This window comes from Odontesthes bonariensis, chromosome 20, assembly GCF_027942865.1.
Source record: "Odontesthes bonariensis isolate fOdoBon6 chromosome 20, fOdoBon6.hap1, whole genome shotgun sequence".
In the NCBI taxonomy this organism is placed as follows: domain Eukaryota; kingdom Metazoa; phylum Chordata; class Actinopteri; order Atheriniformes; family Atherinopsidae; genus Odontesthes; species Odontesthes bonariensis.
Genome location: NC_134525.1, coordinates 23,507,239 through 23,523,993, shown reverse-complemented (window position 1 = coordinate 23,523,993; position 16,755 = coordinate 23,507,239). Strand labels below are relative to the sequence as shown.

The following is a 16,755-nucleotide window of genomic DNA, read 5'->3' as shown; positions in this document are numbered from 1 at the left end:
TAATAATAAACTCCTGGACTATGTACAAACTTCCAAATGCATCCTTTTGTGAGTACAGACCATATTTGTACTACTGTAGAAGTTTGGTGTCATGACATGTGATTTTAGTGTGGTAATTTTGGAGATACTGCCAGGGTCCGTTAGCGCTTGTACTAAGCTATTCGGGATAACTCAGTAACTCAGCTGATGTTCAGCCAATATCGGAAAAACTTCGGGTGGGCTACTTGGCTGGATGTCACGGTTCAAATGACCCCAGGGTGAATCTACTCCGAAACACTTTCTAAGGCTGCATTGAACGGTAACGTTGTGTCCGCTGTCATGTTGGATTAACACTCTACAAGCTTCGGTGTAGCGCATAGACGTCGTCATCGTCTTGCTGCCCCCCCGTTCTGTGATTGGTTCCCAAACTCTGGCAAAAATAAGGGCGGTGGTTTCCAGGCTGACTTTGCAGTGAGAATGAAATCGAGCGCAAAGCAGCATGGGATTTCCCAGGCTAGACCGGACCGGTAAAAGGTAACCAATCAGGTTTACTAGCTGGGCTCTGCTGCCTGTCAATCACCGAATGTGCACGCGCAATACAAGGTAGGCTCGTCCCCACACTTATTTATCTGGACTATTGAACTTCATTACGGGCTAGTCTACTTACTGTGTCTTCCATGATCGCAAATGACAGGTGAGTTGATGAATGAGGAGTCGTGTACGCGCATCTGACGTGCACGAGTTCTCATGTGTTTTGAAGGGACGGGACAGGAAGTTGAATAACTTTTTATTTTTCGGTTAAAAAATAAGCATTTCTTGCATTTTGCGACTACGGAGGTCACCGTTTTCAACTTCAAGCGTTCTGATAGATCATGTAAACTCTTAAAATGCCAAAAAGTAGGACTTTACGTATGACAACAACAAATCCTGCAGACTGCAGCTTTAAGTCGGCACGACAGATGTCACTTAGGTTTAGAGAAGACTGTAAAATCAGAACTGAAAGTGCTTTATTTATCTGCTCGTCAGCAGCATGGTTTCATTGCGCCAGTGACTGCAGCTGCTTCAATGCAAAAAACAACAAAATGATCCAACCTGCCTCCAGTTGTAGTCCGTTAGCTGCCGACGTGTAACGGGACATCATCAACTCAGTTGTGGCCAGTCTACAAGCACAACAACCTCAGTGCTTTTATGGTGATCTGTGAAGATTTCCACCACACCTCTCTTTCCAACAGTTTGTCAGATGATTTTTATTTTCACTTTATTATGTCATTTATTCATTTAGGTAGGTTTTTCTCACAAATTTAATTGGCAACAAAATCATTTCCCTTTGGGGTTTAATGAAGTAGTTTTCAAGTTCCGTTTCAGTTATTTGGTATGGTTCTTTCTTTTGCAGTGCATTTCTGTTTTCATTTGTTTTTGCTTCCTTTAAACAATCTATACACACACACGTATACATATATATATATATATACATACATACATACACACACACACAAAAAAAGTTAGGGATATTTGGCTTTTGGGTGACATTTATGAAAAATGTAAAAAGTTCATGCTACAGTGATATTATATCATGAAAGTAGGGCATTTAAGTAGAAGCATGCACTGCTGATATCATCATCTCAAGCAATTTATAGAAACAAAAGCCAACAACAATGGTGGGTATACCACAACAAAAAAAACCTTTCATCTGCCCTTGAGCATCAATTACGGCTTGACAACGACGTCTCATGCTGTTCACAAGTCGACTTATTGTCTGCTGAGCATGGCGTCCCGCTCTTCTTGAAGGGCAGACCTCAAGGTCATTGAAGTTCTGAGGTTCTGAGGTACAGTTACAAGCCTCTACACGGCCACTCAGCTGATCCCATAGGTTTCCTATGGGAACCTTGATGAGCTGCAGCATTGTCGTCCATGAAGATGAAATTAGGCCTGTATTGTTCATGCAGGGGCACAATGACTGGATTAATGATGTCATTCAGGTAGGATGGGCTTGTCACTGCACCATTCACAAAGTGTAGGGCACTTCTGTACTGACTAGAAACACCTGCCCACACTGTAATGCCACCAAAGGCTCCTCTGGTGACAACAGTGGCTGATGCATAGCGCTCTCCTTGACGTCTCCAACATCGTTGGCGGCCATTATTTCTGCTCAACGTGAATCGACTTTCATCAGAGAACAGCATCCACTGATCCCTCGTCCAGCGTAAATGCTCCCTGGGCCACGCAAGACGGTGACACCTGTGCCCGGTGGTCCACTTCCATGCCCTTCTGTGACTTCCAGTCTCTCTGCATCTCTGCTGCAACCTGCTGATGACACTCCGTGACACTCAGTGGCCACATCCGTCTGAGAACATCCTGTTCGAAGCCTCGCAATGGCGAGATACTGTTGATCAATTGTTAGGTCTCATGATGTCAAAATACCAATTCTAATTGAGCCAGGAAATGTATTGGTCGACTCATGGATCAAACACTCGTAGCTCGTTGTTAGAGAACAGCAACTTGTGCAAAAAGTACTGAAACATTGAACAGTCGGACACGTGCATTCAAAGGTTTAAAGGAGGTCACATTAAGTTCACCTATAAAGGTTAAAATACATTTTAGGTTCATCCTGAAATTTAATTTTGTAGATATATAGATATATATGTGTGTGTGTGTGTGTGTGTATACCATTAAAAAGACTTTGTCAGGCTTTGTCAACGCTGATTATGGTGAATAATGTCACCATCTCCTTACCCTTATCATTTGTGTAATTATGTGGCCACAAGATCCTCCATCTTACTAGATATTTTTTCTCAGAAAGCTAAAGCCAGAAGAAAAATGAAAAAAAAGAAAAAAGAAAAAAAACTTTCTCTGATTCTTAATTTTGAAGTTTTCTGCTCACGCAAAGCGCCTGTAAGATCAATGCAAATGATATGCAGTAATGGAGGCGGAGACTTTAACGAGGGGAATATCATGATGCTCTTCTTCTTTCCAATATTGCATTAAAATATTATTATAAAAGAAAGGAGGAATGGATGTTGGTTGACTGATCATAGAACAGAAAAAAGGAGCAAAGGAACCTGTATTCTGCATTCTGAGAATGGCCGTGCTTGAAATGGTTCTTTAATGCCGTTATCTTAAACCGATACAATGTAACTTCTCAAAAAGCCCACTCTGGAGCTCCCCCTACAGGCTTGGATGTAATGTACGGTTACACTGTCGTAAATACAACACCCTTTCACTTTCACTTTTCACGTTTGTTGACGAACCGGCGAGGAGTCAGAAGGTGCAAGCTATGTCAACCGAGAAGGTAAGAGTAATCAAATGTACCTGGGAGCGTGAAAGGGGTCTATTTGTTTTTGCGGTAGGTGTGCCAGAAAGCAAGTCGAAGTACTTCCGCTCAGCTCCCGGGCCGGTCCAGCAAAGTTACATAGCGCAGTTATTCCAACTCAGACCCCCGAAGGGCATAGGAGACAGGCCAATCGTAATATTAAAACTCATTCTAGCCGCACAATTTTTTTTCAAGCTATTATTTTAAGGTAGAAATGATACATAGTATTGCTTTAAAGCTGCAGTCTGAAGGATTTGTTGTTGTCATGTGTAAAGTTCTAATTTTTGGCATTTTAAGAGTTTACATGATCTATCAGAACGCTTGAAGTTGAAAACGGTGACCTCTGTAGTCGCAAAATGCAAGAAATGCTTATTTTTTAACCGAAAAATAAAAAGTTATTCAACTTCCTGTCCCGCCCCATCAAAACACATGAGAACTCGTGCACGTCTACGTCTGCTACACGACTCCTCATTCATCAACTCACCTGTCATTTGCGATCATGGAAGACACAGTAAGTAGACTAGCCCGTAATGAAGTTCAATAGTCCAGATAAATAAGCGTGGGGACGAGCCTACCTTGTATCGCGCGTGCACAGTCGGTGATTGACAGGCAGCAGAGCCCAGCTCGTAACCTGATTGGTTACCTTTTACCGGTCCGGTCTGCAATTTTGTAAACAAACCTGCTGGCTTTGGAGGGACCTAGCGGGACATATAGGGGACCTAGAGAACTCTTTTTTTTTTGTAGTGGGGTATTTAATGTACTACTTTCAGAATCCCCGGACAGTTCCAGGCATTATGCTTGAAAAAGAGTTGCAGACTGCAGCTTTAAGATCACAAGTTAATTATGTCCTTATTTTGAGCTACCAAGGCTATAAGAAGACTTATTCTGCTCCAATAACAAAATATATCACAATGGTGAACATGTTTCAGGGCTTGGCTTCAACACAAATGTTATTATGTAATGTCATTACACTGACCCAAACTATTGAAATGGTAGGTCACTTTAAAGCAGTTAATTTAGTCCCTGTCGCCTTTCAAACGTGTAATTAGACAAAAACAATGTGTTAACGGACCTGCTGCTTGACTCTCTTGAGATCACAAACAGGTGCCCTGATCATTTCCTTTGGAATTTTCTGTTTTTAATCGGACGTCACAGTTCTATTGTCGTGGTTCTGGGGCAGCAAAACCTATTCAAACCATAATACTACCACCCTCGTGTTTCACAGATGGTACAAAGCCTTTTTGTTCCAACGGAAAGCTACTCAGCTAAACAAAAAGGTTTCGTGCTTAGTTGATTCACAAAAAAAATGTTTCCCAGTTTGTCTGGCTCTATTTTAAGCCTCAATTAAACTGCCGATCCAAGAAGTCGGCATTCCTTTTTTTCACACATGTATTAGATAATGCAAATAAATTGCCAATAATAACATTCTGACTCATGTTTTTCTTAAATAATTCGCAAATTTTAAAACATCCCAGTAGAACTGAGTGACAGACAAATGTAGTCAGACCTCAGATGAGCTGTGACGTTTTAGCATCAACTAAATGCTGCTTTTTTTTTTTTTTTTTTTTTTTTGTTTTGTTCTAATGAAGCTTGAACTATCAGGTCGTGCCAAGGGCAGCCATCTTGGCTTTTTGTGGATGAGCCTCGATACAGTCTGTGTTAAACCTTGCCAAATTTTGAGACAAATGGTTGGGACTGGAATTGTTGGTTCAACTGGAAAAGATAAGTCATATTATAATTTAAGTTATTATAAGTTATACCGGATATATCATTGGTCGGGCTGCAGATGGAATACTGACTGAGTGACATGATGTTGCAGCTCTGGATGTGATGTGTATGGAAGACTGTCACTTGGGTGGGCGCCGCCATTTTGATTCGTTTTTATGCAGTTTTCCAGCCATGATCCTGTATTCTGACCTCCTACCAATTCACCCAATTGCACAGACTAAACTTCCACACACTGAAGACCTTTTACAGTTTTACTATATTTTATGACCCCACTGCTTTTCAGGTGCCTTGATTGAAACTGATAAAAAGCGGTACGGGTTCGTGTTCCTGAATGAATTACTGTCCAATACTTCCCATCACTATGGTTCATAACTGTGCATCTCTCACTGTTTGCGTTTCCATCTTTTTTTAGATAAATCAAACTTTGAACATGATAAATAGACGTATCAAATTTAAGACAAACTGTTATCAAAACCGCTTAAAGGCCACTTTTTTTTCTCTTCCACTGTAAGAAAAAGGCAGAACGTTTGTGACATTTGAAGTGTCAACCTGCTTTATGCAAGCCAGGAAAGAGCAGCTGCAAGTGGCTACAAAAGCAGAACTTATTCTGCAATTTGCTGTCTGATTTTGTAATTCCTTTGAGGCCATTTGGCTTCCCTTAGGACACAGATAAGTGACATTACAGCAGGTAGGGCTTTGAATGAAGATTGGCTTCATTAACCAATTCATCTTTTGATTGCTGTTTATTGTACAGTTATGTCTTAATAAAAGGGTTCCGATTATCAGTCAATCAGCTGAACTAATAAAACCCCAAACCCTGATACTGCCACCTCCATGCCTCACAGTTCTATCAGTGTCCTCTTTTCTTTCTCATAAGTCCACATCAAACATGGCTGTAGTTACTGTGGCCCTTAGAACTGCATCAAAGGCTTTTTCCCGGTGTTCCTCCCACGCAGCTCAAATTTATGCAACTTCTTCCTCGTTGTAGGCAAATTTGTGACGACATTTTGAGGTTTTTGGAGATTCTTTTTTTCTTTCTTCTTCTTTCATTGGTCTGTTCCTCGGTAGGATTTGCCAAGACAAAGTCACAAATAGACTTCGGTTGGCTGGAACTTCCCACATTATTATGCTCTCACATAACTTGGATCTTGGGATCTTGTTAAATCCTCTTTGGCACCTAATCTGGAACCTCAGACTCTTGGTGATTCCCGTTTATGTGTTTATTTGTATAAATGTGGTTTTCTAGTCATTATCAGTGCAGGTTAAACACAAAACGTGAAGCAAACTGGCACCGTTTCATCATCAGTTTCTTGTGACACCATTAAACTGATCAGTCGTGACATCTCGTGCAAACTGTAGTGTTACTTGACGAAGAAGAAAAACACAAGTTCCAGTTAATCCACGTTTAATAGATTATACCATCAAAAATAGAGAGAGGGGGGTGGGGGGGGGGGTTCACACTGAACTGATCAGAATTCGAAGATTTTAGTAATGCTGCCGAACCCAGTGTCACAGTCCCTTTGGGCAAAAAGGGAAACAATTTATGCAGGCCTCAGTCCTGAGCTGACAAGTCTCATGAACGCAGTATTAGCTTCAGTGTTAGCTGCTTGGTGATGGCGGGTTAGTGGGAGTGGGCCAGACGTCACATTGTGTTCACAGTTCTCATCTCAGAATTATTCAAGTAGAATTGTTGACTTAGAAGAAGTCCTTTGGCATGCGCGATCAGAAATCAACACTGCGGCAGCGTCAATGCACATAATAGTCTGTCGCCTTGTTGCTCCTCCGCAAGGTGTCTTTGGAGCGCTCAGGCTGTTGCATAAGACATAATTGCCAAATAATAGTTACAAAAAACACAGGCTACTCCCCATTAATGAATACTACGACAAAGCGAGGAGGAAATCTGGCGAGTTTCAATGACACGTTTTGGGTTTTTCTTGTCAGGACATTAATTGAGCGTGACTGAGGCTCGCAGGTTAGCTTCTTTTCTTTTTTTTTCCCCCCCCGCCATGACTAAGTATTATTTCAATTCATGGATTAAAAAAAAAAAAAAAAAAAAAAAAACCCTAGTAGGACCCACATTTCACAGAGTAAAAAAAAGACCAAAACAGGAAGTTGAACACAAGCTTTTTTTTTTCCTCAATAAAAAATAAACTCAACATTAGTAATCATTTTCTTTCAAAATTACACACGTAAAGAATAAAAATATCAAGTAAAATATGTAACAACCTATGGTAAAAAGCGTCGTTAAGAGTGTGGGGGGGGGGGCAAAAAGTTAGAAAGGATCGAACAAATGCTCTGACATCAACTGTTCTGTATACTTAAGTTGAACAATGCATAAATCCGTGAGTCTATTCTGGATGAACAACATTCAGGCTTCGCTTCGCTCTCAGCATCTGGGGAAAAACACTAATCTAGCATTGTTCCCTAGGTTCAAGGTGAGGTCTGAAGATCATCGTCTTGTAACAAAACTGGCAAAATATCAACGGTAAGCCAAAGTGAAATATTAAATATCTTAAGGGCTTTGGGTTAAGGCGCAAAGACACAACTAGAGTTTCTTCCGTTAGAGGACACTTGTAGCACATAAACAATGACGACGAAGGAGACGTACCGTTATAATTAATCTCGAATAAAAACAAACAACAAACATGTAGTGCATTCACTCTCTACAAAGATACTTCAACGGGTTAATATCAAACGGCCGCAACTGCAGTTACTCAAACTGACATCTACCAAAGTGCATGATGCATAATTTGTACTTGATGAGCAACGTCAATGGCCCGTTTCCTCTGTCCGGTTGTTTCCATTCGGTAGTTTCGGAGGAAGGACCGTACCTTTTTTCCATTTTCAGCTTCAAAGTACCTCTGGGTTACATTTAGCGGCGACATCTTGGGTTAAAGCAGAGTTAAACTAAAGATTCAAAGAAGGCATCAAAGAGAAACGAGGGTTACATCTCGTCGCAATGAGAGATGCCGATAATCGTTTGATTATCACAACGTCAAGAATGAAGCCGCAGCTTCTGCTGGCAAACAAAGCTGGTTTAAATGCAGACGACAATTAATCGTACAACTGACGTTCTTGGACGTGGTATCAGAATTATTTAAAGACAAACATTCTTTTTTCAATTTAATTTAAAATCGTGTAATATATTCATTTTGTCCTCATACTCACTTAAAGCCACAGCTCTCTTCTCCTGTTTCAGAAAGGCACATCAGCACTGTACCACGGGCTCAAGGTTAGCATACATTAGCCTTTAAAGAAGGCAAAAAAAAACTCATCCTAAGTGGGGTTACATGGCACTGAAAGGATCAGATTATTGGCTAAATTACAATAAGACTGCGTTATTAAATTCATGTATACACCTTAATCTGACAAGAAATTGGATCGGATCAGATTACTCGTGATCAGATTTAGACCCCGAGATAACTTGATTGAAAGTCAAGTTAAACGTGCTTGAAACACGTGGTGAATTGGACTTTGCGTTCTGCGCATGCTTGAGATTTTTTCCCGGGGTCGTGAACCGGAAGTCGGAAGAGACGATACTACTATTGTTGTCGCCGCCGTCAGAAAGAAACAAACAACGCGATGGAGAATGCGCCGTTGTGCATCGCGTTTGTGCAACAAGCAGCTCATCATGGACGTCATGGACATGGTTCGCCTTTTTCTCGAATGCCCGAGTTTGTTGTTGAAGGGGTCAACCGGTGGCTCAATAGTTGAAATGGGTTCAACGCCATATATCCAAGGATAATTACCCTTGCTCAAATAAGGAGCATAACCCAACTATAGCTATGATGGAATTAATCTCATCATGTAACCCCACTGACTGACGCCGGCCGAGCTTAGAGGTTCAGAAGAGCTCAAAGGGGGTGATTTAAGGGAAAAAAGAAAGAAAAAAAAAGACAGTCGTGTTAAACTGTTTTCATTTAGGTTCAGACTTGTGCAGTAACATTCTTTGCTGCATGAATGCACCCCAAACCTGCACAGCCACCCACCACACCACCACACTGTGTTTCTCTTAGGACGTATTAACTGTAGAATGTCAACCATTAATGTTTTCAACAAAAGAACCATTTTGTAGTTCGTACTCGTTTAAAAGTCTTGGTGGGGGAACACTTTTTTTTAGTATTTATTTCATAAATACTAAGAGGGCTGTGGACTTAAAAGTACTTAAAAGCCGACATCGAAATGTCTTTTATGAAAGTGCCAAATGATTCCATTCAGGTAGCAAATAGCAGTCAGAGTTTACGAGGGCTGGTGCCCATCATCCCAACGGTGCAGTAACAACAACCAAAGTTCATAGAATACAAAAGGAAACTCTTTGTGGCGCGATGTGCATAGCATACATACGGAAGGTATGAAGTTTGCTGCTTTACAACAGGGTTTAGTGTCTTATACTGTCATATCTTGGGTCTCCACCCATTTATGAACTGCATGAGTTTCTTCACCTGCAGCTTGGTGAGTTTGAAGTCCTCGGACAAAATCTCCTCGGTGAGCTGCAGGAGCAGATTCCCGTCGATCTTCTCCGACACAAACAGAGAAACAATGTCATCTGTCAGGCCGATGAACTTTAGAGATTTGGACACCTCTTCGATAGAAATGCCAGCCAAGCTGGACGGCGGCTGCCACTGGACAGCGGGAGAAGAGGCCGGACAGTTTAGAGTTAATGAGTCAGAGATGGAGTATACCTGCTGTGTGCCCTGCTCTTCCTGAGTAAGGGAGGAATTCACAGCTTCCTGCTCAGCGTCACACACTGACTCTGACAGTAAATCCGTGCACTTCTTCACGGAGTTGCATTTGGGTGTTCTCGGCGGTAAGATGGGGCAGGAGAGGCTCTGCTTATTGTTAGTTTCTTCTATTGGCTTGTCTCTGTACATCTCTGAGTTGTAGCTTGACGACTTGGTGCAGATCTGAGTCAGAGACGCTTTTTCCAGCGAGTGCTCTCGGCCGTCAAAGTCTACGAGGCTGGACGTTTTTGGGGTGCTCGGGGATCTCTTCCTGGGGTAGCTGTAGTAACTGCGGCAGCTGGCGGGCAGAAATTCATCCGTGCAGCGCGATTCTCCTCCGCTGAAGTTATTTGGCCAAGACAACCGCGAGGACACCCCCTCCGACAGCAGGCTGCCGCTGGGCGAAGTGGCACTCGCTTCGGTGCTGTCGGATTTTTCCCAGTTACAAGGGTAGCAGACGTGGCTCTGCTCTTGTGGGTCAGCTCCGTCTTGCTCGCTTGCTCCACTACTGAAGGAAAAATAGAAGATTAGTTTGCAGTGTGGGAACAAACCTGATGGAAACAATGTAAGTTTAATCCAGATAGTTTGAATAGGGGCAAATGGGACTTCTTTCTTTCTTTCTTTCTAGAATCAAGAAAAAGAATTCCAGTCGCCCTTATTCAAGGCTTTAGGATTACCATGACCTGGATGACTGAGAATCTACGCCGGCAAGTTCAGCGTGCTGCGAAATGGCTCGAATTCTTACATGTTGTGGAGACCAGAAGAGTAGTAGGAGAGGGTTGGGCTCGGAGACCGAGTGTCTTGTTGCCGTGGCTTCGACGGGATGGGCACCGACGGCAGCTGTTTCAGACTTCGTGGAGGGATTGGTGGAGCATTCAGAAGACGACATTCTTCCTTCACCTTTTTTTTTGTTAGGGGGGTTTTTTAAAAATAACAATGTTAGGCACTGCTTTATAAAGCTTGTTATTTTTAACCATTTATGAGCAGCATTTCATCAGTTATCGCCAATCAAAACCATCAAATCACCATTGCCAACAACCAACACCATATGAGCATCAAGGGTTCAAAACCTCTGGGATTTCTGTCGCCTTACAGGAAGGTTTTGCAAAGTAGAAGTGGAACAAAGGCAGCGGGGGACCGGCCGCACATTCAAATTCTTCTGAAAGAAGAAAGATCTCATTACTGTTCCCCGCTGCTGTGTGCTGCAAAAAGAATCCAATCTTAGCTGCAAATACTAATAACCATGTCCTTAGCTGAAAGAGGGTGATTTTGACTGCATTGTACAAAGGCTACAGTTGTCCCTGATGTAGTTCTCACCAAACAGCTACTCAAAACTACTCATTAGTGAGTCGTTTTTACATCATTCGATGAAACAGATTCTCAGATTAAAGATGAACTGAAACGAATGTTCATCTATCATTCAAATGAAATTTTTGTCTTTTTCTAAAACCATCAATCCAACTTGAACTAAATTTTCTGGGCATAACTTGTTAAAACGGCCATTTAAAAGTGTGAATTATGTGGCCTTTGGTGCGAAATTGGCCACATGACTGTGACGTCATAGGGTTGACTCCCTTATTTGCTAGTATGGCTGGCTGTGAAAACAACATACATTTGATGGACTTATATCTCATAAAGGAAACAAAATTCTGATACAAACATCAGCAGGTCGAAAGAACACACCTCTAACATTATGTGGAAAAACTTTCGTTGAATTTAAGCCACACAAATCGATTTAATATCTATATTGTAGAGGCTCTCTGCACCTCCCGTATGGGTAATGGAAATGAAAGTTACCATTTTTGGTACAGGATCGGCGGGCACAAAACAGCCATCGCTCCTACTACACGCTGATTATTATTAAGATGTTATCAATCAAATGACACAATAGTGTATGTTTGCTGTGGTAAACTGGAAAAGATTTGAACATGCCGGTTTCGCAGATATGGCATTCTGCTGCGCTGTCTTTGACACGTTGAAACGTAACGAAGGGGCACTTTGAAATCCAGCCACTTTAAAAAAAACGTATGTGATAATAACATGGTTTTAATGTAAGCTTAATAAACAATGGCGTGGATTAACGGGTCGGAGATCCTCCAGTGCGCGGCCCCATCTGCGGATCCTCACGGGTCGGCGGCAGGGAGATGGGCACCCGGCCTCGGCACGACTGACAGCAGCCATCGGTAGGACTGATCCACGGAGCCTCGGATGTCGTAGCCGGCGCAATCACCGGAGAGACCAGACAGCAGATGGCGAGCGTTGTTGGTGGAGGGCAAAGCCAGGTGGGCTTTCAGCCGGCACATTACTCCACCTCTCTTTCCACGTCTTCTGCGACGGCTGTTGCGTGGCAACCGACCAGATAGATGCCATAGGTAAGAGGGTACAGACGTCAAAACAGGTGGCGGTGGCTTTGTCTGATCGTTGATGTGATCGACATTATGTCCACAGAATCTCTGATTTTCAAGAGACTCTGGCGATCATGCATCAATAGTGATGAAAACGATAAAAACATGACAAAACACAAAAAAAGCTAGCAGAGGTAGACGGCCAGCCACTCACAACGGCGCTAAATTCTAGCTGGATATGTGTGTAGACCGAAGTGCAGACCGAGCAGTCCCCTGCTTCCGAGCAGCAAACACCGTAACAGGTGCAGCTATCGGCAGGCGGCAGCAGGCAGATACGATCCACCGTGCTCTTGTCTTTGCCTTCTCCTTGTCAGCCTCAGTTCCATAGATGCCGCCATTACAGTTAGACTACTAGAACTTCTGTGTCAACCCTATGACGTCACGCATAAAAAAAATGAATTCGCACAAAAAGACAAAATGTGGCTCCTTTTGAGCCCGTTTTAACATGACTTCCCGGACAAATTATTATCCAGACAATATCTCATTTTAATCGCAAGGCTTGGAACCTTTAGAATCAGCAGCAAAAACTGTGAAATTCCAACAATTAAAATTTCATGAGTCCTTTAAGGGAACACGTTACGCAGCAAACCTGTTGAGCTGCACATTAGTTAAAAAGGTTTGCTCACGGTTGAGCGAACTCTATAATGCCACAGCGATAGGAGCGCCGACGGAGGAGGAAAACCTGTAAGTTTGCTCAAGCCGTACTGCGCAACAGGGACCGGCAGCCATAACAGGGAACACCGGCTGGCGCGATGCGGAAGTCATGAGCTGGAATTCCGAGGCACGCGGGGGGATAAAACTTCTCTCTCCGGTAGAGACAACACTGCAGCGGCCCATCTGCACTTAGACAATAGCCTGCTTCTGTCGTGAGGCCCGCTTAACAAAGAATTGATAATCTTTATCTCTGACTGGGACCCTGAGTTTTCTCCATCAAACAAACACTGTGTTGAATTTCTCCTTTTTTTCGGCACATAAAAAACAGCACAAAAACATGTTGATATGTTTTAGTTATTCTTCTTTTTACCAGAGGCCTTCTATAAGAACTCTAACTGACCACATTGCATGATACTCACAGCTTCAGATTTGGGCGGGACTGGTGGTGGAGAAAGAGGCGCATCCAAACTGGTTATGGCACCAACGGGACAAGTGACCGGGTACGACAGCGCAGCTGTTGAAGCGCAGCCGTTGTTGACGCCTCGGATTCCTTCGCTTGAGGAGGGCTTTGAGATCTGCCCTCTCAAGTGATCCAACCACAGCTCCTCATAGGGAACATCCAGCTTGGTGAGGGATGGTTGCTGGGTTGTGCTATCCAACAGCTCAGGGAAAAAGTGTTCATTTTCTAGAGATTCTGAATTATTGCTATCAGAGGGTAGGGGAGTCCAGTCTCCACATAGTGTCATACATCCCTGCAAGTTGACTTCACTGTTGCCGTGTAAATTGCTGCCATACACGCAAACGGACAGGCGGTGGAAAGACTGGGTGAGTTCATCGCGGGCGTAAGTTAAGGAGCTGGGGATCTGCATGTGGCTGGGGCAGCCATTGGAGCTGCTGCTGCCTCCACTGCTTCCAGTGCAGCTCCCGTTCCCACTGCTTTTCTTGGGGCTTTTGCCGTCGTCATTCCAGTCCGTCCGCACGTCCCGGACGGCACGGGAATAGTCATCGATGTCGAACTGATCCTGGCAGAAGGAGAACCAGCGATGCACCATCGTCTCCAACCACAACTCTCCTTGCAGCAGCTCCTCTGGAACAATAAATCTCGGCATGGCCATGTGGAAGGGAAAGTGGACGGGGATAATTTTGTTGCTTCGCAGTATGCAGCACACAACCACTGTCTTGGTCTGGATGTTTACCAGTTTGTAGCGATGACCCTCCCGAATGAGGTGGAGGTCATACTGGTTGCGGGGTGGGCAGCTGGGCACGACAACATTGACCGGGAGACGGGTTTTCTCCACAATGTTCCTGATGGTGTGCTCACCGTCCTGCATCTGCAGCTCTAGCGGGCTGCAGGTGCTGAACCTGCCTTTGCACTGAAAGGGCAGGCTGATGCTCTCGTTTGTGCGGTGGTTCATGCATATCAAGCAGGGCATCTTGCCTCGTCCGATCTTACTGATGGAGTTGAGCTTCCCGATCTTCTTGAAAATAGTGTTGAGCCTTGATTTTTCTTTGGAGCTCTTGGCGTAGAGGATCTCGGCCTGGCCCATTAACGTGAGTTCATCACCAGTGCATAGTGTTATGTTGTAAACTTCTGTGTCTTCGTTGCATTCCCCTGAGGCCATCTGTAGAAAACATATAGAAATGGCCTAATTACTGAAGATATTAAAAGGAGCAGTCCCACTGGGCAACTCATCTTAAAAGCAAAGTAATTTTTTTTAATATGGCTTAATTTAATATGGCTTAATAATATGCCATCTCTTTCAGCCGCGCAGGAGATTGATAAGTCAGTTTAGACCGCAGAGCTGCAAGGTAATAATAAGGTAATAATTTAAGACATCCAAAGAGTCTCAATTTAAAGATTTCGGACTCCATCTGGAAATCCTAAATCAAGGATTGACCCTGGTGGCTGAGTTGGAAATCAGACGGATCAGAGGAATCTCTTTAAGAGAGTCAATGAAAGACAAAACTGTACCTTAACATTAAAAGTGATTTCCTCCATGACGTACACCCTTTCAGGGAATGCTTTGGCCACCTCCTCCACGCTGTTAAAGTACTGCACAGGCTCCTTGACGTCTCGGTCCTGCTCCAGCAGCTTAAACTGACCTGAAGTCGGAAAAGGCATATCAGAGCAGCTAAAAAACAAATACAGGTTGATCCAAATGCAAAATGTCAGCCACTGATTTTTCATTTTAAAAAGTGTTCAAAGGGTTTACTGTAAAGAATAACAACCGAATGAAGACACGAATACATAAGCAAAAGACAGCGACAATATCTGACAAAACGGAACAAAAAAAACGCAGTTTACCTTCATAATGAACCGGGATCTCTATTTTGGGCCCAATCACATAGTGTCCCTCCTCTAGGCTGTGAGCTGTAATAGTTGTCCACTGACGGCAGGAATGAATCAAGAGGTAGTCGTTGTCTCTGAGCCCTTCGACCAGCTGACCTGCAAGAATGAGATAAATAACCGTTTACACATCGGAGCATCTTTGGCAAAATTTGGACTAGACTGTCAGGTTATAATATGACATGTCCAGTCACTTTGTGTGTAGGAAGCAACAATTACATCCAAGGCACGTGCTTAGAGTTGGGATATCAGTTTTGGTCCCGACTGGTATGCGGTGTACTGACACTAATTTACTAAACCATTAGGACCATTAAATAATGGACCTCACAATTAAATCTCAGGACTTGTGAGCCTGACAGGCCACTCCACTTAAGCCCATGAATTGGATTACAGAGCACAATCTATACACTATTCTGCATGGACAAAGATTTATTCCCAAATCCATACCACTCCAGAAAGAAAAGTACATCACTGAAAGTGCTATACAGCTTTTCCGAGTGTGCCTCAGGGACAATGAATAAATGGGTAACGTTCTAAAAGTATTCCCAATATCATAGAAACTGTCCCACAAAACAGACCAAACAGAGACAGATCCGTAGGTTTGGTCACGGCTGTGGTGCAAATCAGCTGCACAGATAGCCATCTGAACCCAGTACAACTGTAGACTGTGTTTTTGTTTTGCTTAAACCAATCTCGCACTTTAATAAGTGTGAAACCAAAAAGAGTTTTCCCTTTTCAGTCATGGCTAAAAACATATCAGAATAGCTGGTTTTTAACGGTGTGTAAGAAGGCTTCTCATTTTTATTTTACTCAAACTTACTAGCTTTCATTTTGTGAATGAATATACCAGAGGGCGTATTATCTTCATCAAACGTACAGACTTGAGCAATTTACTTTTGTTTTTTAAAAAGACGAAATTCATCGCAAAACATTAGCCTTACTCACAGTTCAGTTTATCTTTGCAGCTAATCAACAGCTTGCAAGCGCTAAGGTGATAGCTCAAAAACTTACAGTACAGTCACAAAGTTACTCACCGTTATCCAGCTTGACAATTTGGGGCAATTTATATGCACTGACAAGCTGGTCTAATGGTAAGGACGTCGTACTCCATGTAATATCTTTTAAGTTATTGTACAACATTGTTCCAAGGTCCATCTTGCTAGCTTACATTAGCCAACTCTAGAGCTAGCTATGTGTAAACACAGCCACGAAAGGCTACTTTGAGCTAACTGACTAAATTATATCACTACTCTTCATCTACGGTGTCATATAATACACGAGACACTTCTTATATGGCGTTGCATATTTCCCTATTGATTTGCCTACGTATCATAAAGTTCCGTTGTCCGATAAAGTCGCAGAGCCATGTTTGTTTAGCTAGCGACGGCCGCATCAGTGCAACTGCTGTGACGGAAATACGTATTTGTTCTTTAAAAATAAGAGCATTATTTACTAAAATGGATAAGGAAAAACGTTACTTTTAGTTGGTTAAATGGTGCACGTCCTGTGGAATATGGAGGAAGATATGTTGTTCCATACAATGTAATAGACTGTAAAGTCTTTAGTAACTGAAGATCACTTCATTTACTAAAAGCAAGTCGCAATTAATAC

At 42.9% G+C, this 16,755-nt stretch overlaps 1 protein-coding gene across 2 annotated transcripts; it reads right to left on the bottom strand.

The window, feature by feature from the left end:
- Window positions 1-7,053: 7,053 nt before the first annotated feature.
- Window positions 7,054-16,549, bottom strand: garem (GRB2 associated, regulator of MAPK1). 2 transcript variants are annotated; one of them, XM_075452333.1, is made up of 6 exons: window positions 16,179-16,549; window positions 15,103-15,243; window positions 14,770-14,900; window positions 13,217-14,419; window positions 10,484-10,638; window positions 7,054-10,246 (listed from the first exon to the last, which is right to left on the bottom strand). In XM_075452333.1, the coding sequence occupies exons 1-6, from the start codon at window positions 16,297-16,299 to the stop codon at window positions 9,412-9,414; spliced, it is 2,586 nt and encodes an 861-aa protein (XP_075308448.1). In that variant the 5' UTR covers window positions 16,300-16,549; the 3' UTR covers window positions 7,054-9,411. The 2 variants fall into 2 exon arrangements, with proteins under 2 accessions (XP_075308448.1, XP_075308449.1); XM_075452334.1 differs by having other exon boundaries at window positions 7,054-10,243.
- Window positions 16,550-16,755: the final 206 nt, after the last annotated feature.